Source organism: Oryctolagus cuniculus, chromosome 17, assembly GCF_051225735.1.
Source record: "Oryctolagus cuniculus isolate XC-2025 breed Fujian yellow rabbit chromosome 17, ASM5122573v1, whole genome shotgun sequence".
In the NCBI taxonomy this organism is placed as follows: Eukaryota; Metazoa; Chordata; class Mammalia; order Lagomorpha; family Leporidae; genus Oryctolagus; species Oryctolagus cuniculus.
Genome location: NC_142883.1, coordinates 845,277 through 868,248, shown reverse-complemented (window position 1 = coordinate 868,248; position 22,972 = coordinate 845,277). Strand labels below are relative to the sequence as shown.

Below are 22,972 nucleotides of genomic sequence, written 5' to 3'. Positions count from 1 at the left end.
TGACAGGCGGCTGTAGTCTGTGTGTGTGTGTGTGTGTGTGTGTCACAGGGCCAGGGCGCACTTCCGGGGGTGCACTGGGGTGGGCAGCAGCTGCTCCCCCTGCCCCAGGCAGACAGGACGTGGGGTCCTTCTGTTTTACTGGCAGCGCAGTGGGGGCCGAGTGACTGTCCGGGTCACGCAGCAGGTTAGGCTGGGAGCGGCCTCCTCCCCACACCCTCCTGGGAAAGGAGAGGCTGCCCCAGGCCATGCGGCGAGGCCACCTCCTTCCCTGTGGGCAGGCACGGCAGGTGCCAGGGGAGGAAGGCCCAGAGTCCTCAAGAGCAGGTGGGATGGGCCCGAGCCTCCCGGAACTCAGGGGCCGACGTCTGCGTGTCCCACCCGGACAGTGCTGTGGTCGCTGCTCTCTGGGGTCAGCCTGGTCCCCACTACCAACCCAGAGCCTGCACGAGGGGCAGGTGCCCTGCTGGGGGCTGCCCTGGGGGCACCCCCACCCCCCACCAGGCTCTGGGGACAGACGCAGGGCCTGGGCACCGGCTGGGTGCAGGTGGCTCTGGGTGGAGACCGGCCAGTGGTGCAGGCCAGGCCAGGCCTGGCACAGGCGCCCGGGCTGCGTTTCCCAAGTAGGACACAAACAGCTGGGCCAGCCAAGCAGAGGCACGAGGGAGGCACCTGCTTTAATGGGCTCCAAGGCCTTTGGTCCCCACAGGCCATGGCGGGGTCAGGCCTTGATGTTGTAGTTCCGGATCTTGGGGGACGGCTGGCGGCTCCTGGGTTTTGCAAGATGGGCCCTGCAGGGTCTGGCGGGTGCAGACTTCGGCTGGGCTGTCACGGTCACCCCTTCGATGGCAAGGCCTGTCTGTGCTGTGCGGGGGCTCTCGGTGGCTGGACACTCTGCAGACAAGGAGGAGAGACGGGAGCACAGTGAGGGGGGAGGCTGCGGCCGGGACCCCTCGCCCTGCCCACGCAGGTCTTCGCCGTGGCCGGAGAGGCTGGGCCACCCGACCTTTGTCCTGCAGCTGTTCTGTTTCCCAAGTTTTTTGAATTCTGAATATTTCTATCGTAAAACAACCAAAACCATGATATTTCACATCGGCTAGGGGTGAGCCCAGGGCCAGCTGGAAGGCCTGGCAGGTGGGGTCTTTGGACTCCAAGGTGGGGGAGGGGCAGCAGGTGCTGAGGGCTGGCGCCTGGGTGGGCCTGGCTGTGCAGCTGTCCGCTTGGTCCTTGCCAGCCACTGGGGGCGCCTCCTGCAGCCTCGGGCGGGGGACGGGGTGGGGGCTCCAGTCCACAGCGGCTGCTGGCCCTCACAGCACGCTCTGTGCCCTGTGCTTCTCCAACCTCTGCCCACGAGGCTGCTGCCCGCCAGTCTCAGCCCTGCCCGGTCCTTGCCCACCCGAGCAGAGCAGTGGGAGGTCTGGGGTCCTGGGGAAGGGCTCAGGCCCAGGGGTCACCACTGTGACCCTGGGGTGACCCCGAGCTGCCCCTCCCACCACACAGGGACCTGCTAGGAAGAGTAGGGTCTGGGAGAAGGACCTGGCCAGGCCGCAGGGCCTCTGCCTGGGGGGCCCATGCTGCCCACTTGGGAAGGGCAGGGCCTCCCGCCAGGGGTGCCCGCCAGGGGTGCCTCACTCCACCTGCTGCTTTCTGCGCGGGCCTTGGGGAGGTGACTGCATCTACGACCTCCCGCTGCTCAGAGCTGGCCCAGCACAAGCCTTCCGGAAAGTTCCAGGGGGTCATAAGGCCTTGTAGGGGACCACGGCAGCCCTCGGGGCGCCCTCTCCTGGCCCGGCGCGGGGGCAGCAGGGCCCCCTGGCAGAGGTGTGGCTGCCACGAGACAGGAATGCCCAGGCTGGGAGGTCTGGCTCCCTGGCCCCTGGAGGGAGCACCCAGGGTGTGGACGCCCATCCCCGATGCAGGGGCCGTGAGGGCAGCGGAGGCCCCAGGTCTTTCAGGGTCCCTCACTGGCCTCTGCAGCAGAGAGGGGCAGGGTGTGGGGACACAGCGCCTGCCTGGGCAAGCACATCCCAGCCCCACCCCTGCGTCCAGCTCTGCGCTCCCCAGGGGCCCAGCTCTCGGGAGGAGCCAGCGGCAGGGTGCAGCAAGAGGCTGGGGGGGGCAGCAGATCAGAGCGGGCAGGAGGGCGGGGGCGGGGGCTGTGGCTGCCCTGGAGCGTGGGCGGTCTTGGGGTCCAGGGGGCGGTGAGGCCGCCTCCCCACCCCTCGGGCCGCTGCCCTGTCCGTCCTGAGGGGCCGGGCGGAGCAAGGCTGGCAGCTGGTGGGGACCTGCGGGCCTGCTGCAGGGCTGGGAGAGTGAATGGAGCAACACTGCCCTTTCCACACCGCAGGGCCCCGAGGGAGCCGCCTGCCGGCCACGCTCGCACCATGTGCTGGTCCCCCGTCCCGGCAGAGGCCTCTCCTGGCTTCTCCCCTGGAAATCTCTGGACACCACGGGCTGCCCCAGCTCTGCGCAAGGATGGGCACAGGGACTTGGCCTGCGCCCTGCAGCCAGGGCAAGTGGCCACCGTGCCGGCAGGGGACGGGGGCCTTCCTGCTGTGGGCACACAGGGCGTGGGCGGTGGTGGTGCCCTGCCCCAGCTGCTGTCACCAATGTCTGAGACAGTCCAGAAAGGGGGCTGAAGGAGACCCCAGGGAAGGCAGCAGAGGGTGTGGGACCCCTGCACCTGCGTGGGAGACCAGAGGAGGCTCCAGGCTCCTGGCTTCACCTGGCCCAGCCCTGGCCTTGCCAGCCACTTAGGGAATGAACCGGCAGACGGAGGACCTCTTCCTTCCTTTGCTGCCTTTCAAGCCAATAAAGAAATAAATGAATCTTTTAAAAATCGGAAAGAAAGTAACGAGGCAAACTGAGGGCAACAACAAATAAAGAAATCGTCAAGTGAAAAGCAAATTTCAGACATGCCAGGAAAAGGGACGGGAGAGAAACAGAGCCCAGGCTGCTGTGGGAAGAACTGGCGAGAACCGGACAGGAGGCGGGGAGGGTCCCAGCGCCTGGGCAGAGTCCCTGGAGAGGGGGAATCCCCGGCCCAGGGGTCCACTGAACGGTCAAGCAGCCAATTCCTCTCTTATCCAAATCACACTTAAGAGAGCGACTGATTCGAAAAGCAAAGACAGAGGGGGGCAGTCCACCTGCTGGGGCACTCCCAGGCGCCAACCTTTTAAAAAAGGAAAAAGCGGGGCCGGCGCTGTGGCAGAGCGGGTAAAACCCCACCCCTGTATGCCGTGCCGGCATCCGTATGGGTGCCAATTTGAGTCCCGGCTCTCTGCTGTGGCCTGGGAACGCAGTGGAAGATGACCCAAGTCCTCGGGGTCCCTGCACCTGCATGGGAGGCCTGGAAGAAGCTCCTGGCTTCAGATGGGCACAGCTCCGGCTGTTGGGGCCTGTTGGGGCCAGTTGGGGAGTGAACCAGCGGATGGAAGACCTCCCTCCCTCCCTCCCTCCCTCCCTCCCTCCCTCCCCCTCTCTCTGCCTCTCCTTCTCTCTGTGTCACTCTAACTTTCAAGTAAATAAATAAATCTTTAAAAAAAAAAAAAGGAAAAAGCACACGGTAACCATTCATTTAGTGGGAAATGACACACACTGTGCACAACCACTGCCCTGCATAAGCTGCCGCAGGCTCCTGTTGGGGGCGACTCCAGGGAGGGAGGAGTGAGGGTGCAGGTGACCTCAGGCTCCTGTGTGTGGTGGGGGGACTCCAGGGAGGGAGGAGTGAGGGTGCAGGTGACCTCAGGCTCCTGTGTGTGTGGTGGGGGACTCCAGGGAGGGAGGAGTGAGGGTGCAGGTGACCTCAGGCTCCTCGTGTGTGTGGTGGGGGGACTCCAGGGAGGGAGGAGTGAGGGTGCAGGTGACCTCAGGCTCCTGTTGGGGGCGACTCCAGGGAGGGAGGAGTGAGGGTGCAGGTGACCTCAGGCTCCTGTGTGTGTGTGTGGTGGGAGCGACTCAGGGAGGGAGGAGTGAGGGTACAGGTGACCTCAGGCTCCTGTGTGTGTGTGTGGTGGGGGGGGAGGACTCCAGGGAGGGAGGAGTGAGGTGCAGGTGACCTCAGGCTCCTGTGTGTGTGGTGGGGGACTCCAGGGAGGGGGAGTGAGGGTGCAGGTGACCTCAGGCTCCTGTGTGTGTGTGTGGTGGGGGGGAGACTCCAGGGAGGGAGGAGTGAGGGTGCAGGTGACCTCAGGCTCCTGTGTGTGTGTGGTGGGGGGGAGACTCCAGGGAGGGAGGAGTGAGGGTGCAGGTGACCTCAGGCTCCTGTGTGTGTGTGTGGTGGGGGACTCCAGGGAGGGAGGAGTGAGGGTGCAGGTGACCTCAGGCTCCTGTGTGTGTGGTGGTGGGGGACTCCAGGGAGGGAGGAGTGAGGGTGCAGGTGACCTCAGGCTCCTGTGTGTGTGTGGTGGGGGGGGAGACTCCAGGGAGGGAGGAGTGAGGGTGCAGGTGACCTCAGGCTCCTGTGTGTGTGTGTGGTGGGGGGAGACTCCAGGGAGGGAGGAGTGAGGGTGCAGGTGACCTCAGGCTCCTGTGTGTGTGTGTGGTGGGGGGGACTCCAGGGAGGGAGGAGTGAGGGTGCAGGTGACCTCAGGCTCCTGTGTGTGGTTGGGGGGGACTCCAGGGAGGGAGGAGTGAGGGTGCAGGTGACCTCAGGCTCCTGTGTGTGTGGTGGTGGGGGACTCCAGGGAGGGAGGAGTGAGGGTGCAGGTGACCTCAGGCTCCTGTGTGTGTGTGGTGGGGGGGGAGACTCCAGGGAGGGAGGAGTGAGGGTGCAGGTGACCTCAGGGCTCCTGTGTGTGTGGTTGGGGGGGACTCCAGGGAGGGAGGAGTGAGGGTGCAGGTGACCTCAGGCTCCTGTGTGTGTGGTGGTGGGGGACTCCAGGGAGGGAGGAGTGAGGGTGCAGGTGACCTCAGGCTCCTGTGTGTGTGGTGGGGGGGAGACTCCAGGGAGGAGGAGTGAGGGTGCAGGTGACATCAGGCTCCTGTGTGTGTGGTGGGGGGAGACTCCAGGGAGGGAGGAGTGAGGGTGCAGGTGACCTCAGGCTCCTGTGTGTGTGTGGTGGGGGGGGAGACTCCAGGGAGGGAGGAGTGAGGGTGCAGGTGACCTCAGGCTCCTGTGTGTGTGTGTGGTGGGGGACTCCAGGGAGGGAGGAGTGAGGGTGCAGGTGACCTCAGGCTCCTGTGTGTGTGGTGGGGGCGACTCCAGGGAGGGAGGAGTGAGGGTGCAGGTGACCTCAGGCTCCTGTGTGTGTGTGTGTGTGGTGGGGGACTCCAGGGAGGGAGGAGTGAGGGTGCAGGTGACCTCAGGCTCCTGTGTGTGTGTGGTGGGGGAACTCCAGGGAGGGAGGAGTGAGGGTGCAGGTGACCTCAGGCTCCTGTGTGTGTGTGTGGTGGTGGGGGAGACTCCAGGGAGGGAGGAGTGAGGGTGCAGGTGACCTCAGGCTCCTGTGTGTGTGTGTGGTGGTGGGGGAGACTCCAGGGAGGGAGGAGTGAGGGTGCAGGTGACCTCAGGCTCCTGTGTCTGGGGGGGTGGGCTCGGGCCTCTGCCCCCCCCAGCAAACGTTGCAGCCAGAACCCCCGTACTTGCCGCTTCACGCAGAGAAGCGTCCCTGGACAAGGCCACAGCCCTGGGCCACCAGAGTCTGGGGCTGCGTGAGGGCAGGGGGAGTCCCCAGGGCCAGGACCCCCCGAGGAACCGCGGGCCCTGGCTGGCAAAGGGCTGGGACTGCGCGGCTCCAGTAATGACCTCCCTGAGGCGCTCCCCGAGCCGCGGTGCAGAGCAATTAAGAGGCCGCCGAGAGCTCTGAGGACCGGAGTGTCACCCGGGGACGTGCGTCACCTGCGACACACGAGCCAGGAGCTCCATGTTGGTGGTGGCAGGGTGCTGTGAGGGAGGGGACAGCGCGCCTGGGGCAGGCGAGACCAAAGACACCTGGGTGAGGCCACACGGGGCTGAGCTCACAGGTGCAGCACGGGAACTGCTGGCCATAGGCTGCTCTGTGCACGTGTGTGCGCACGCATGTGTGAACACGCATGTAGGTACTCACGTGCACAGACGCATGCACGCACAAACACACGCATGTAAGCACACATGCGCGTATGTAAGTGTGTACGTGTTTGAAAGGCAGAGTCACAGAGAGAGCCGGACGGGAAGAGAGAGAGCTCTCCCGTCTGCTGGTCACTGCCCAGAAGGCTGCAACGGCTGGAGCTGGGCCAGGCCGACGCCAGGAGCCAGCAGCTTCCTCCAGGTCTCCCACGCGGGTGCAGGAACCAAGCACTCGGGCCGTGCTCCGCTGCTCTCCCAGGCCACAGCACACCAGCAGGCAGCTGCGTCAGAAGTGGAGCAGCCAGAACTCAAACCGGCACCCACACGGGACGCCAGCACCGCAGGACGTGGCTTTACCCACTACACCACAGCGCCAGCCCCAAATTTATCTGTTTTGAAGAATTATTTATTTGAAATGTAGAGTGACTGAGAGAGCGAGTTTCCATCTACTGGTTCACTTGCCAAATGGCTGCAACGGTTGGAGCCAGGCCAAGCCAAAGCCAGGAGCCTGGAACTCCATCTGGCGCTCCGTGATCCAGCTCTCTGCTGTGGCCTGGAAAAGCAGGAGATGGTCCAGGTCCTCAGGTCCCTGCACCGCGTGGGAGACCGGGAAGAAGCTCCTGGCTCCGGATCGGCACAGCTCTCTCTGGCTGTTGCAGCCAACTGGGAAGTGAACCAGCGGATGGAAGACCTCTCTCTCTCTCTCTCTCTCTCTCTCTCTCTCCCTGCCTCTCCTTCTCTCTCTGTGTAACTCTGACTTTAAAATAAATTAAAAAATAAATCTTTAAAAAAAAGATATCTTACATCTGCTGGTTCACTCCCCAAAGGGCTGAGACGGCTGGGAGCTCCACGCGGGTCTCCCACGCGGGTGCAGGGCCCCAGCACGGGGCGTCTTCTGCTGCCTCCCGGGGGCATCAGCAGGGAGCTGGGTGGGCAGCGGAGCGGCGGGGACTGGAGTCGGCGCCCACACGGGGCCGGTGCTGCAGGCCCCTCCAGCTCTGACTCCAGCTCTGACTGTGTCTGCAGTGGGTTCCTTACGGACAGCAGCAAAGCCTCGCCTCTCTCTCAGTCTGCTCGTAATTTGCTTAAAGATTGTTTATCTGAGAGGCAGAGTCTCCCCCCCCCCCCGTCTCTCTCTCCCCTCTCCCTCTCTCCTTCTCTCCCTCCTCCCCCTCCCCCTCTCCATCTTTCCCCTCTCCCTCCCCCTCCCCCTCTCTCCCCCTTCCCTCCCTCTCCCCCCTCCCTCTCCCTCTCTCTCTCTCCCTCCCTCTCCCCTCTCCCTCTATCTTCCCCCCTCCCTCTCTCTCCCTCTCCCCCTCCCTCTCTCTCAGTCTGCTTGTAATTTGCTTAAAGATTGTTTATCTGAGAGGCAGAGTCTCCCCCCCACTCCCTCTCCCTCTCTCCCCCTTCCCTCTCTCTCTCCCCCTCTCTCCCTCTCCCCCCTTCCCTCCCTCTCCCCCCTCCCCCTCCCTCTCTCTCTCCCTCCCTCTCTCCTCCCCCTCCCCCTCTCTCCCTCTATCTTTCCCCCTCCCTCTCTCTCCCTCTCTCTCCCCCCTCCCTCTCCCTCCCCCTCCCTCCCTCTCTCTCTCCCCCCTCCCTCTCCCTCTCTCTTCCTCTCTCTCCCCCCACCCTCTCTCTCTCTCTTCCTCTCTCTCTCCCCCCTCCCTCTCCCTCTCTCTCTCTCACACGTGCACACACACACACACACACTGAATTTCTACTTGCGGGTTCAGTCCCCAGGAGCCTGTGATGACTGAGTGTGGGCCAAGCTGAAGCCCGGAGCCCAGAGTCGCCCAGGGCTCCACGCAGGCAGCAGCGACCCGAGCACAGGCACAGCCTATGCTGCCGTCAGCGGGGGCTGCGCGGGGAGCGGGCTCAGGCCCGGGCGTCCCTGCACCACCACCGTCCACAGCAGCGTGGCGGCGCTGAGCGGCCTTCCTGCTAGACTCCCCTTTCTGTCCTCCGTCCAGTCCCCTTGTGCCTTTCTGGATTGAGGCTCTGGCTCTATTGTACCTCCTCTACTGCGTCAGCAGCCACAATTCATATTTTTAGAACACACTTTTTTCTTTTTTCTTTTTGACAGGCAGAGTTAGACAGTGAGAGAGTAAGAGAGTGAGAGAGAGAGAGAGAGAGAGAAAGTTCTTCCCTCCGTTGGTTCACCACAGCCAGCGCTGCACTGATCCGATGGCAGGAGCCAGGTGCTTCTCCTGGTCTCCCATGGGGTGCAGGGCCCAAGCACCTGGGCCATCCTCCACTGCACTCCCTGGCCACAGCAGAGAGCTGGCCTGGAAGAGGGGCAACTGGGACAGAATCCGGTGCCCAGACCAGGGCTAGAACCCAGGGTGCCGGCGCCACAGGCGGAGGATTAGCCTAGTGAGCCGCGGCGCCGGCCTAGAACACACTCTAAGCACACCTGGGGATGTGCACTCTGCCTCTTTCCTACGTCTCACCTCTGCAGAGACCGTAACCCCAGCTCACGCATACTGTTCGTCCCCTACACAGTCAGGTGCCGAGGGCGGCGTCTGCCACGGTGCTCAGGGCTTGGGTGACGCCTGCGTCCCGTGCAGCAGTGCCAGCATCCAAGCCCTGGCTCCACCTCCGCCCCCAGCTTCCTGCTACCGTGCACCCTGGGAGGCAGCAGGCTCAGGTACCGGTCCCTGCCGGCCGTGCGCGAGACCTGGATTGAGTCTGCGCTCCTGGCCTCAGCCTGGCCCAGCCCCGGCTGTTGCAGCCAACGGGGGTCTCTTTCTTTGGCTGGCGTCTTCTCTCTGTCTTTCGAATATGTCCACAGACACCTCTCTAAGAGTAAAGCCACCTCCCCGGGGCCACGGGGCCACGTCTGCCCTCAGCACGCCACCTGCTGCCTCCCCCTGCAGCGCAGGCCTGGGTGACGAGCTGTGTCAGGCTGTGTCTATACAACTTTAATTCGTGGATTATTTATTCACTTGTTTTAGTTATGTGAGAGGCAGAGAAAGAGGGAGGGAAGGCGGGGAGAGGAGAGAGGGAGACAGAAGTTGTTTTTACCTACTGGTTCACTCCCCAAATGACCGCAGGGCTGGGGCTGGGCCGGTCACAGCCAGGAGCCAGGAGCTTCCTCCCTGTCTCCCACGTTGGGGGCAGGGGCCCAGGCACTCGGGCCGTTCCGCTGCTTTCCCAGCGCCTCAGCGGGGCTGGATGCTGGAGGAGCAGCCGGGACTCCGAGTGGGTGTGGGTGTCCCTGGCAGTGGCTTTACCGACTGCGCCACGGCAGCCGGCAACGCCTGCTTGGCAGCCAGACCAGCTGAAGGGCTGCTCGCGGTCTCCTGAGGTCTCTAGGAAGCACCTGCCACTTCAAGACCCTTCAAGCTCCTCTGGGGCCGGGCCAGCGGGTCTTCCCTGCGCAGCTCCCGCCCTGCGAGCGCCCTGGACGCAGCCAAGGCTCCCCAGAGCCGGGGACGTCTCTGGGGCTCACGTCTGCACCCAGCCGGGCCTGCCGCTGAGCTGAGCCTGCGCCTGCCGCACAGGTCAAAGCCCGTGCCACCTGCGGCTCGCTCGTTCTGCCAGCCCGGCCGGGAGTGGGTTAACAGGGAAGCCGAGGGCTATTGCCCAACTAGTTACTTGAACACAAGTCCCTCTGCTTCCCGCAGGGCCTCCTGGAAGTGCTCTCCACGGCCCACTTGGGTGCTTCTCACGCTTTCAGAGAGCTCTGCTTCCTGGCCGCCTCGCCAGCCCCGTGGGGGGGGAACCGGGGAGGGAACCGGGGAGGGAGGGAACCGGGGAGGGAGGGAACCAGGGAGGGAGGGAGGGAACCGGGGAGGGAGCCGGGGAGGGAGGGAGGGAGGGAGGGAACCGGGGAGGGAGCCGGGGAGGGAGGGAGGGAGGGAGGGAACCGGGGAGGGAGGGAGGGAGGGAGCCGGGGAGGGAGGGAACTGGGGAAGGAGGGAACCGGGGAGGGAGGGGAGGGGAGGGTCCCCGTCTCTGTCTCTGTCTTCCAACACGACCTGAGGAAGGGAAGGAGCGTTTCACGTCGAGCCTGCAGAGGCGGAAGCTCGGCCAGCTCGGGAGACGCCGGCCTCTCGTGCACTCACGGCTCCGGCCAGCAGCTCCACGCAGAGTCACGCAGTCACGGGTCGGAGCGGCTGCCGGGGAGCACGGGTGGACACTGACTCCATCGCGCCCAGCTCCTGCCGCTGGAGCACAGTCCCCCCCCCGCCCCCCCCCAGTGCAGGGGAGGCTTCGTCACAGAACCTGGAACAGAGTGCGCCCCCGCCCCTCCACGCCAGCCACGGTGAGGGCCACACGTGGAGCAATCTCACCCGCGTGCTCCTCGTCGGAAAGCCCCGGCCAGCTCCCCGGCTCAGCTGGGTCCCCGCAGGCAGGCCGGCGGCCACCCCAGGGCTCCCGGGACTGAGTTCCTGCGCCACCGCCCACAGACCAGGAGGACAACCAAAATGGAGTCACTGCGGCCAAAGTCCCACGTCAGCAGGCCGGAACACAGCCGTTTAAATGACTTTCTGCAGAAACCCAGGTTAGAGAGCAAACCCCACACCTCCCGCCAGACCGGGCCATGCACCCCTAATCCCAGCCCCCGAGAAAGGGCGCTCAGAGTGGCCTGAGGCTGCCCGCCTGCCCGTGCCCGCCTCAGCTGTGCCGTCCCCTTTCTCTTCTCCCCGCCATCGCCTGTGCTCTGCCCGCCACAGCTCTATCTCAGCCGGGGAAGACTGTCAACGGCAGCGCGAGGGTCCCCACGCCGGCCTGCTGTGACCTGCTCCCCCACGCCGGCCGGCAGGTGTAGACGCCACACGGCTGATGCCCGTGCTCGGCCCAGAGCAGAGCTGGGCCACGAAGCTGGCACGAACCCAACGCGAGAGTCCTTCCAGGAAAGAGCCAGCAGCTCCAACGCCGGAGAGCTGCTGACCACAGGCTGCCCCCACCCAACAGGACGTCCTGGTCTTGCCTGACACACACGCCTGAGCTACAGCCAGGTCTGTACAGGCACACATGTGAGCTACAGCCGGGTCTGTACAGGCACACACATGTGAGCTACGGGTCTATACAGGCACACACGTGAGCTACAGCCGGGTCTATACAGGCACACACACACGTGAGCTACAGCTGGGTCTGTACAGGCGCACACACAAGTGAGCTATAGCCCGGTCTGTACAGGCACACGTGTGAGCTACAGCTGGGTCTGTACAGGCACACACACACGTGAGCTACAGCCGGGTCTGTACAGGCACACACACACACACACATACATGAGCTGCAGCCAGATCTATACAGGAACACACACACGGGAGCTACAGCCGAGTCTGTACAGGCACACACACACGGGAGCTACAGCCAGGTCTGTACAGGCACACACACACGGGAGCTACAGCCGGGTCTGTACAGGCGCACACGTGTGAGCTACGGGTCTATACAGGCACACGTGTGCACTACAGCCGGGTCTGTACAGGTGCACACACACGTGAGCTACAGCCAGGTCTGTACAGGCACACACACACACATACATGAGCTACAGCTGGGTCTGTATAGGCACACACACACGGGAGCTACAGCCGGGTCTATACAGGCACACACACACGGGAGCTACAGCCGGGTCTGTATAGGTACACACACACGGGAGCTACAGCCGGGTCTGTACAGGCACACACGTGAGCTACAGCCGGGTCTGTTCAGGCACACACACACGGGAGCTACAGCTGGGTCTGTTCAGGCACACACACACAGGAGCTACAGCCGGGTCTGTACAGGCACACACACACGGGAGCTATAGCCGGGTCTGTACAGGTGCACACGTGAGCTACAGCTGGGTCTGTACAGACACACACACACGTGACCTATAGCTGGGTCTGTACAGGCACACACACACGTGACCTATAGCTGGGTCTGTACAGGCACACACACACGTGAGCTACAGCCAGGTCTGTACAGGCATATGTGTGAGCTACAGCCGGGTCTGTACAGGCACACACACACGTGAGCTACAGCCGGGTCTGTACAGACAGACACATGAGCTACAGCTGGGTCCTTACAGACACACACGTGAGCTACAGCCGGGTCTGTACAGGCACACTCACGTGAGCTACAGCCGGGCCTATACAGGCACACACACACGTGAGCTACAGCTGGGTCTGTACAGGCACACACACACGGGAGCTACAGCCGGGTCTATACAGACACACACGTGAGCTACAGCCGGGTCTTTACAGACAGACACCTGAGCTACAGCTGGGTCTGTACAGGCACACACACACGGGAGCTACAGCCAGGTCTGTACAGACACATACGTGAGCTACAGCCGGGTCTTTACAGACAGACACACACGGGAGCTACAGCCGGGTCTGTACAGGCACACACACACGGGAGCTACAGCCAGGTCTGTACAGGCACACACACACGGGAGCTACAGCCGGGTCTGTACAGGCACACACACACGGGAGCTACAGCCGGGTCTTTACAGGTGCACACACACATGAGCTACAGCCGGGTCTGTACAGGCACACGTGAGCTACAGCCGGGTCTATACAGACAGACACGTGAGCTACAGCCAGGTCTATACAGACACACACGTGAGCTACAGCCGGGTCTGTACAGGCACACGTGAGCTACAGCCGGGTCTATACAGACAGACACATGAGCTACAGCCAGGTCTATACAGACACACACGTGAGCTACAGCCGGGTCTGTTCAGGCACACACACACGGGAGCTACAGCCGGGTCTGTACAGGCACACACACACGTGAGCTACAGCCGGGTCTGTACAGGCACACACACACGGGAGCTACAGCCGGGTCTGTACAGGTGCACACGGGAGCTACAGCCGGGTCTGTACAGGCACACACGTGAGCTACAGCCAGGTCTATACAGGCACACACACATATGAGCTACAGCCGGGTCTGTGTGCACCTGCTTCTGCTCCTCCCCTCCTGGGCTCCCCGGGGAGGAAGTCGCCGGCACTCACTGTGTCCCCATTCTGAGCTGTGCCCAGCCCTCAGCTGGAGGCCCCACAGCCCCGCGCCAGAACCATCAGCCCCGGGCCAGAACCATCAGCCCCGGGAGCCGGCAGTTCCCACGCAGAGCTGTGATCTGGCCTACTCCCTGTTTTGATTTAATTAGTTGCCAATATTTAAAAAGTGAAACATTTTATATGTCTCTAAAAGACTTCCAGCTTCTCTTGAAAAACAGGATGATCTGGCTTGGCCGGCCCACACTGGCAGAAGAACGGCCACGGGGTGGAGTCAGCCAGGCCTCCCTGGACCCAGCAGGCAGGTCCTCTGCCCTGTCTTTGTCCCGGCACCCATGGGCATTGGCACTGCCCCCTGCCCCCTGTGGCCTTGGAAGCAGATCCTGACCCCGCCAGCTGGGGCCCTGGGGCCTCAGGCCAGGCCCTCACCTGGACGTGGAACCCTGACCTCAGGGAACCGCGGGAGAGGAACCTGGTGTGCAGCAGGCGAGGTCGGGGTGGGGGCCAAGCAGGCTCCATGTGAGCGCCGGGCCGGGAGTCGGTGCTGTTTTGTCCTTGTTCCTGGATCTTTATGGGAAGGCCTGGCTGAGTGTAACACGAGGCCCGCCTGCGACTCAGCGCTGCACCCCAGCACTTTGGAGGAAAAGACGGGGTTACATTTACACGGAGCCAAACTCCCGGGGGGGAGCCAACACGGACGCTGTGCCCCTGAACTCAGGGTGCCCCACTCGGGGGCACACACACAACCCCTCCTTGCACAGGGCAGCTCAGGCCACGACTCCAGCGTGAGGCCCCCCACGGTGCTCCCTTAGCCCCTGGCGCCGCATTCCGGGAGACCCCCACCCACCCCCTCCTGGGACCTAGGACGACCGGTCCCTTTCTACCTGCCCAGCTCTGGTCAGGCACAAGGATGGGCCTGGGACCCCTGCAAGTGCCCTGGGCCTCCCTTTGCAGCTCTGGGATGGGATCACGGCACTTGCCTAAACGGCTGAGCCCCAGGCAGCGGGGCCTGCTCCCCGAATGGAGGAGCCCCTCGCGCCCGGCAGGGGGCTGCCCTGGTGGCTCTACCGGAAGTCACAGGGAGCACCCAGGAGAGCCACACAAACGGCCGCCTGGCGAGGACAGCTGCCCTGCCTCGGCCACGCACTGGAGCAACAATGAGCGGTCAGTTCTCCCTTATCAGATGGGCAGGGAGGCCCCGGCCCGGCTGTTGGGCAACCTCGCAGCGCAAGCCTGGCCTCTGACCCAGCAGACTCACAGCCAGACAGGCCTCGGAGCCAGGAGCCGCCTCGGCCTCCCAGATGCCCCTCCCCCGCCTTGCGGCTGACACCTGCGGCAGCCCACAGGCGCCGGGCTGCGGGGACAGGCACCTAAACTGCCCTCCACAAAGGCGGGAGCTGGTGCTGCCTCGCGTCCCCTCCGCAGGCCGCCCTGGGGGTCACTCAGGCTGGGCCCTGGCCGTCCTTCCAGGTGGACGCTGTGTCGCCGTTCCCTCTCCATGGTGCCTGCCCCTCCACCCCCGCCGCCCAGCCTCCCCCAGGAGCTCCTGCCAAGCCGCCTGGCGCCTCAGCTGCCTGTGTGCCCCGAAGCCCAGGCCCTGCCGCGGCTCTGCAGCTCGGAAGTCAACTGAGCTGGCGTCCGGAGAAGCAGTCCCGCCAGGGTCGCTTCACCCCGGGGGGCGGGCGCTGCCCCAGCCAGTGTCCAAACTGGTGCTTCATTCCATAAGCTCACACCTGGCGCCCGCCGTGTGGCCGTGGCTCCCCGCCTCCCGTTATCTCCCTGCCCACACTGAGCGCCTGCCGCTGGCTGCCAAGGGAGCGGGGACCAGGGCCTGAGCCTCTGACCTGAAGTCCCCACCCCCAGGGGCATTCTTGAGGCGCACAGAATCAAGACAAGTAAGAAAAACAGCACCGGCCTGGGGCAGGGTGAGCTGCGGGAGCTGCGGGCCCGGCAGGGAGGGGCGGGCGTCCGAGGGCGCCGGGGTCCGGGGTGGGGGCGGGCGGGTGCAGGTGGTGGGAATGGACTGCACAGTGGCTGCGGGCGGGTGCGGGGGTGGGGCGCTGGCCCAGGTGGGCTCCGGGAGCCTTGCTGGACGGGGCCACAGTGAGAATGCTAGCGGGAGAGGAGGCCCACGGACGAGAACAGTCGCAGCTCAGGTACGTGGGGGCACATGGACCTGTTGGCTGGGCCTCGAGAGCTGGCAGTGGGGCCGGTGTGGCTGGAGCAGGGGCGGCAGGAGTGGCCACCCACGCACGATTGTCCTGCCACGCTGTTCCCAGGGCTGTGTGCAGTGTCCATCGGCATCCAGGATTCCCTCAGGGCCGTGTGCAGCATCCACCCTCCCTCAGGGCCGTGTGCAGCGTCCATCTAGGACAGCTGTGGCCACGGGGACCACCAGATAGCCGCTCTCCCTTCCCGGTGACTCTGGCGAGCCCCCTCCCCTTCTCGTGCAGCTGCTTTCAAAGCCCCCTCCCCAGCAGGCTGCCCGCACCTCCTCCTCCGCCCAGCTGGGCCTCGTGTGCCCCAGGAGAGAACACGGGTGCAGTCTGCCGGGAGCTGTTTCCCCCACACGAAGGCCAGTCCTGCAGGCAGAGGGGCAGCTGCCATGCCAGATTCCCCAAGGGTGTCTGCCCAGCGACAGCCTCGGGGACAGAGTGGGTCTCGGCCGAGCCCCTCGCAGTGGCCCCGCTGCACCTGCTGGGCCCGCAGGTCCGTGGTGGGTGCCCAGGAGTCCCGTGTCCTGCCGGCACCCACACTGTGGCGCATCGCCAGGTGTGGGCCAGCAAGGCCCCTGCTCAGTGCTCTGGCCTGCCTGTCCCCAGTGAGGTCCGCTTCCTGCACAAGGCAGCCCAGCCCAGGCCTCCTCTCCCCGACCTGCACGTGTGTGACCCTCACCCTCGCCTCAGGCAGCTGCCGGGGAGGCTGGGTGACAGCCCTGCCCCTCACTGAAGCTGCCCCGAAGACCACCGGGGACCGCACCCTGCGAAACGGGCTCCGCTCTGCCTGACCTCACCTGGCCTCTCCGCAGATTTCCACACAGGAAGCCACGCCCTCCCTCTTTAAAACCTTTTATTACAAAATAGGTCCAAAGAACAAAAACACACGTGCACGGGGCAGCACTGTGGCACAGCAGGCCGGGCGCCGGCATCCCACAGGAGCACCACGCCAGTCCTGGCTGCTCCACTTCCCATCCGGCTCCCTGCCCGTGCGCCTGGGAAGGCAGCGGAGGACGGGCCAGGTGCTTGGGCCCTGCACCCACGAGGGAGACCTGCAGAAGCTCCTGCTCCAGGCCTCAGCCTGGCCCAGCCCTGGCCGTCTGGCCACCTGGGAAGATCGTTCTCCCACTCCCTCTCCCTCTCTCTGTAGCTCTGCCCTTCTTTTCTTTAAGATTTATTGTATTTGAAAGGCAGAGCTCTGGTGGGGGAGGGGGCAGAAGGTCCTCCACCCGCTGGGTCACTCCCACTGGCCACAACGGCTGGAGCTGGGCTGGTCCAAAGCCGGAAGCCAGGAGCTCCTTCCAGGTCTCCCCCGTGGGTGCGGCAGCATGGGGCCAGCTTCCACGGCCGCCCAGGTGCGAGGGCAGGAGCTGGATCCGAAGCAGGGGAGTGGGACTCACGCTGGCATCTGATAAGGGACCAGGCACCCTGGCGCGCTTCGCGCTCTGCCCCAGCACACCCTGAAAACCAGAGAGGCAGGGAGAGATCTTCCTCCCCCCGCTGGCTGCTCCCCGAGGGCCTGTAGTGGCTGGGCCGGGAGCGCCATCTGGGCCTCCCACGAGGCCCACCAGCAGGAAGCTGGGCAGCGCACCGTGGGACGCAGGTGTTCCAGCTGGCACTGTGACCGCCGGTCACAGCCTCGCCGCCCGAGCCCCGTGGTCTTGCCTGAGAAGTCTCTGTTGCACGCGCAGGCGGCGGCTCCTGTCCCCGGCACAGCAGGGAGGCCGGAGAAGTCAGCCAGCGTGTGCGGCGGCGTCCGCCTGCCTCTCGCCGGACTCCTCTGGGCGCAGGTCTGCCAGCCTGTCTGGGACCCCGTGTCTCTCTAGGGGACTTCTTCCTTCCTCTCGGTAATGTCTACGCCATTAACTGAAGTATGAGCCACCGAGTGTGTTGCTGGTTCTTGAAGAACCTTAAAAATCAAACCAAGATGGAGTGACCTAAGCCAATACCATTAAGAACAAGACGTCACCTTTGCCCCAAACAAAATTAAAGCTTAAACATTACAGCCCTAAACTTTCCCCCAGAGCTAAAATTGGGTGCAGCTATAAAATAAGGGACCCTGTGCTCAGCTAGCTGCGACACTTGCGCCTGGCTGTGCTGAGACCTAACCCAGTTTGTAGCCTCCTAATACTCAGATAACGGTGTGGGAAGCGGACGCCGCTCTCCCTCCAGGGCAACGAAGGCAGCGAGACGCCGTCCCCCTCAGGGCGAACAAGATGGCGCCGGCAGGGAAGGAACTGCTGAAGAAGTAAACAACAAAATGGCGACGAGGGGCACGCCTCCCATGTGATCCCGTAGCTGACTGGACAGGACGCATGCCCTTCACATGATCAGCTCGCGGATTGGACCGCTGTGTGCATGGACTCTATAGTGCTTCTGATTGGTCGCTGCGGGTGTATAAACCGTGTGGCTCTGTGCTGGGGGCGCTCTCTGGACTCCCGAGTTCAGGAGGCCCGTCTGCGTAGACGCCGAATAAATCCTCTTGCTTTTGCATCAGCCGGTCTGGACTCTGAGTCTCTGGGGTGTGCCTCTCGACGTGTTAGCATCCTCACTCCGAGGGTCTAACAGTTCTCATTTCTGGGCAACACCTGTATGAACTGGGAACTCCACCCAGGGGCCCCCCGGCTGCCCCCAGGCTCTGGGTCGGAGCTGGGCCTCACTGCAGGCATTAGCCGCTCCTTCCTGTTCTGTCTGCGGTCCGAGTGTTTTACCTCCTTGGGCCGTACCCTGTCTGGTGGGGCCTTATTTTCAGGTAGAATCTGATTCTCTTCTGGCCTGGGAAAAAGTGGACCCCCCCGTGACCCACGTTGGCCCCTGCCTGGTGCCGGGGCTGTGCCAGCCACAACACCGGCCCCTGTGGGGATGGCGCAGCTCCTCAGCCCCGAGGCTCACGTGGTGGCGGAGCACCGGGGGCAGGCCTGCCACCAGCGGCTCAGGACCAAGCGCGGTCACTGGGCGCAGCGACAGCGGGGCTCGCACGGCTCCCCGTGGCCCTGGGGTGCAGACCCCTGGGGCCCAGCGCCACCCACCGGCCTCGGGTGAGCTTTGTGCCCGCTCAGCACCCCCGCTGTGCCGTCTGGTGTCAACCTGAGCTCCCAGCCCGACGCCTCCCTGGGGAACAGAGACCAGAGATTTCTATTTGGCCAAAGTGCGCTTCACTGCCATTTTTAAATTACTTTACCGATTTTCATTTTACTTGAAAAGCAGAGGAGACAGACAGAAACCTTCCCTCTGCTGCTCACACCCCAAGTGGCCGCGACAGACAGGGCTTCGGCCAAACCAGAGGCCCGGGACTGAGTCTGGGTCTCCCACGGCAGAAGCAGGGACCCAAGCACTGGCGCCACCCCCGCCGCCTCCCGCTCCTGCACATCAGCAGGGGCTGGGCCGGGAGGGGAGCAGGCACGTGGACCACACGCTCACGGCCTGCGTGCAGCCCACGCGGCAGGAACTGCTCCACCAGCGCCGGCCCCATGCGGATCTTAGCTGCGAGGCAACAGTGCAAACAGTCCTCAGAGACAGCCTCAGACTCTCTCCAGTAGAAATTATCGTTAAAATTGCCTGGAGCAGGGCCGGGCACTGTGGCACAGCGGGAAAAGCCACCACCTGCAGTGCCAGCAGCGCCAGTACAAGTCCCGGCTGCTCCACTTCCCATCCAGCTCTCCGCTGTGGCCTGGGAAAGCAGTGGAAGATGGCCCACGGGCTTGGGCCCCTGCCCGGGCTCCGTCACGGCCATCTGGGGAGTGAACCAGCGGATGGAAGATCTCTCTCTCTGTCTCTACCTCTCTTTGTAACTCTTTCAAATAAATAAAATAAATCTTTAAAAAGAACCTTGAGCCCTCCAGATGAGACGGTGACCCCTGAGGTTGAGTGTCCCTTGTTGGCTTCCTCCCAGGCCGCGGGGAGCCCACCCACGCCTCAGCGTTTCCCAGGCTGTGTGCAGCACAGCGTGGTCGCCACCTGGTTTCAGGGCTGTCTGCCCCACCGGCCTGGTGAGCGAGGCGGCGCCTGCGCCTGCGCCTGCGCCTGCACCTGCTGCCGGCTTGAGCGCGAGCCCCGGCGGCTCCCTGCTGCACACACAAGGTTCCTCTCGGCGGCCGCGGCGTGGGCATCTGCCAAGCTCTGACCCCTGATGGACGCCTCTGCTCCGTCACGCGTTCGGCTCACCAAAAACGGGAAGCCGCAGGCGAAGGCCATGGCGTAAACTCGACCCAGCCACGTGTTTTCTCAGAACTAACCAGGCTGAGGAGCTGCCGTCCGCCAGCTGGGAGGCGGAGCTCTGCATTCTGGGAGCTGCGCCCGCTCCCACAGGCTCGCAGCGTGGTCACCGGCCTTACAGGGAGCCGAGCCCCGCTGCTGTCCATACACGGGCAGACCCTCCCACGTCTGTCCGGGGAGCGACGGGCTGCCGCCTCCAGGTGGACCGTGGCTGACTCGTGCTGAGTATCTGCAGCCCTGGGGAAGCCTCGGACCAGGAAATGCCGACAACGCACACTACAGGTTTCTATGCCCTCGGAAGAAAAGCTCAGAGAACTTCTAGAGAATTCCATCCGGAAAGAGGCCCTCCCGGCAGACGCACTGAAGCACTGCACGTTCTAAAGCGAGACTGGGCCGCGTCTGACTGTCCTCAGCAATCTGCTCACAGAGACGGAGCTGTGAGTTACTGTTACTTCCCGCGTCAGCCCGAGAAGACGCATTCTTCAAATAAAACGTGTAACAAAAACTCATGAAAGAAAAAACTATGTTCAAGAAGCTATCGTGACAGGTTTGGAAATACACGAGGGTAAACAAGAGTTTGGTTAAATCTCCTTATGTTTGGTGCAGCAGTTACCATGCCACCTGGGACCCCCCACTGCAGGCCAGAGGCCCGGGGTTCGAGTCCCGGCTCTGCTCCCAATCCCAGCTCCCTGGGAGGCGGCAGGTGCAGCTCAGGTGAGTGGGTCCCTGCCACGCCCGTGGGAGACCCGCAGAGTTCTGGGCTCCCGGCTTCGCCCTGTGCAGGCATCGGGGACGAGTCAATGGACTCAGGCTTTCTCTGCGTCTCAAATATGAATAAATGAATGAATGAATGAGAAAAGTCTTCTTGAGAAAAAATTGTTGTTGCTTCTGTATGAAGACGACACCCCAGTAACTAAGACTCTGACACCGACTGCCAGGAAAATACAGACGGTGACCAGGGAGCGAAGGGAGAGGCGGCAAGCAGGGGCCTTCATGGTGTGAGCGCAGGGAGAGAACGGGACTCACAACAGGCGGACGACCGTGCAAACGTGGCCTCTGCGGTGGGACGCAGGAGAAAACCAGAGCGAGCGTGCGAACGAGAGCGCACTAAACAAGACTCACCTGGAAAAGCCCTGCGACAGGGGTGCGTCTTGGCGCTGCTGTGCGCAGCAGGCTAAGCCGCTGCTTGCCACGCCGGCACCTGTATCAGAGCGCCAGTTGGAGTCCTGGCTGCTCCGCTTCCCACCCAGCTCCTGCTCATACCCTGGGGAAGCGGTGGAGGATGTCCCCAGTGCTTGGCCCCTGCACCCACCTGGGGGACCCAGCAGAAGCTCCTGGCTCCTGGCTTTGGGGTGGCCTAGGCTGGGCTGTTGCGTTCATTTGGGGAGTGAGCCAGCAATGGAAGATTTGTCTCCTTCTCTCTCTCCCTCTCTCCCTCCCTCCCTTTTCCCTTGTGTGACTCAGCCTTGCAGCCCTGGGCAAGCACCTGGCAGGCAGAGGGGCGGCCCCAGGAGCCTGCACAGCCAAGGGAAGGGGACCCCCAGACAGGAAGCTGGGGCAGGCCTCACGGTGCTGCAGTCCACACCCGCCCCAGCTCCTGAGCCCGCCCCGCTGATGCCCCTGGGCGGCAGAGGGTGCAGGCACGCGGCCTTGGGCCCTGCGCCCACCTGGGAACCTGGACGCAGCCCTGGCTCCTGGGCTCGTCCCATCCGCCTGGGCTCGTCTCAGCTGCCGTCGCATTTGAGGAGTGAGCCTACGATGGGCGCTCTCTCTTCCTCTCTCTCTCTCTGTTTCTCTCTTTCTCAAATAAACAAATTTCTAAAAGTTACACAACAACAACATGAACACACACTAACAAACGTGCCCCAGAGACAGCCAGAACCGACAGCCACAGTAAGGCGGCCACTGCAGGGGGAACCGCACTTCTCTCGGGAGAACCAGAGTCGGCGTGGCCGGGACGCAGGACTGACAGAAGAGACCCCGGGGCAGGTGGGGTCCTAAGCACGGATGAAACGCAGCGGGGACGCCCACCACCCACTTCCAAGTGCCCAGGACGGAGTCCCGGCTCCACCCGATGCCAACGTGCTGTGAGCACGCACTGGGAGCAGCAGGAGACGGCCTGGGCCCTGCCACCCCCGTGGGACGCCAGGGCCGTGTGCTCAGCTCCCGGCCCGGCCCGGCCCCGCCCGGCTGTTGAGGGCATTTGGGCAAGTAAACCAGCAAATGGAAGATCTGTCTCTCTCTGCCTTGCAAATAAAAAAAAATGTTTAAATTCCATTTAAGTTGAAAAACAGAACAAAACGTGAGTTGAGTGACCCAGGAAGCTGCAGGCCCAGATGCCCGGCGGGCGGGCAGCGGCCGGGAGAGGACGGATTCAGACGTAAGGCAGCTGGTCACCCAAAGTGAAAAAAGAGAGAGAAGCAAAAACTCAGACTGCATTTTCCAGCAGCTGGGAGACAGGAGAGAAGAAGAGCGGTGAGACGGCCAAGGTCAGGGGTGGAAGGCGGCGGGGCCGGCCCTGGCTGTGGACCTCGGAGGGGCCGAAGGCAGCCCCGAGGGGCAGGGCACACAGCAGGCAGCAGCTGGGGCGGGCGTGCCCAACCTCACCTGGCTCCTGGGAGAGCAGGAGGGACACAGGCAGCAGGTGTGCAGGAGGAGGACACGGGGGCGGGGCAGGGTGGGGGTGCGCCGGCTTTCCCTGGCCAGGGCAGGCAAGGCTGAACCTGCCGAAAACAATGGGCGCTGGGCACCGAGGCGCAGTGGTCACGCTGCTGCTGCTGTCAGCGGGCCTGCTCGGAGGCTCCCTGCTGTCGCTCCCAGGAGATGGCCCAGGTGCCTGGGCCCCTGCACCCACGGGGGAGACCCGGATGGCGTTCTGGGCTCTGCCTGCAGCCTGGCCCAGGCCTGCCTGCGTGGGCATCGTCTGGGGAACAAATCTGTGGATGGAAGATCTCTACTCCCCCACCCCCACCTCCTGTCACTCTGTCTTTTAAGGAGATAAAAATACATTAAAAACCAACCAAACAATTCTGCTAGATGGGAAAATGTCTCTGGCTTCTTTCTCATATGGATTTTCTTTTTTTTTTTTTTAAGATTTATTTATTTATTTGAAAGTCAGAGTTACACAGAGAGAGGTGAGGAAGATATATATATATATAATATATAATATATATGTATATATGTATATATATGTATATATGTATATATATGTGTGTGTGTATATATATATATATATAGAGAGAGAGAGAGAGAGAGAGAGAGAGAGAGGGAGAGGTCTTCCATCTGCTGGTTCACTCCCCAGTTGGCTACAATGGCCAGAGCTGCGCCGACCTGAAGCCAGGAGCCAGGAGCTTCTTCTGGGTCTCCCACACGGGTGCAGGGGCCAAAGGACTTGGGTCATCTTCCACTGCTTTCCCAGGCTGTAGCAGAGAGCTGGATTGGAAGTGGAGCAGCCGGGTCTCAAACCGGTGCCCATATGGCAGGCCAGGGCATTAAGCCACTGTGCCACAGTGCCAGCCCCTCTCGTGGATTTTCTACCAACAGCCAGT

At 63.2% G+C, this 22,972-nt stretch overlaps 1 protein-coding gene and 1 long non-coding RNA gene across 14 annotated transcripts in view; one reads left to right on the top strand and one right to left on the bottom strand.

Moving 5' to 3' along the window:
- Positions 1 to 655: 655 nt before the first annotated feature.
- CCDC57 (coiled-coil domain containing 57) overlaps positions 656 to 22,972 on the bottom strand; it is a 78,953-nt gene continuing 56,636 nt past the window's right edge. For 6 of the 12 annotated variants that reach the window (XM_070060095.2, XM_089318553.1, XM_089318551.1 and 3 more), the window contains 2 exons: positions 10,024 to 10,161; positions 656 to 891 (listed from right to left, as the gene is read on the bottom strand). In XM_070060095.2, coding sequence (XP_069916196.2) covers positions 719 to 891; positions 10,024 to 10,161 — 311 coding nt within the window. In that variant the 3' untranslated portion in view covers positions 656 to 718. Of the gene's footprint in view, positions 892 to 10,023; positions 10,162 to 16,965; positions 17,119 to 22,972 lie in introns of those variants that run through there. The other 6 variants (XR_016224386.1, XM_070060106.2, XM_089318558.1 and 3 more) reach the window with 3 other exon arrangements.
- Positions 14,308 to 17,705, top strand: LOC149121051 (uncharacterized). 2 transcript variants are annotated; one of them, XR_016224389.1, is made up of 2 exons: positions 14,308 to 14,918; positions 17,382 to 17,705. It is a non-coding gene; the product is annotated as an uncharacterized LOC149121051 (long non-coding RNA). The 2 variants fall into 2 exon arrangements; XR_016224388.1 differs by having other exon boundaries at positions 14,604 to 14,918; positions 16,901 to 17,705.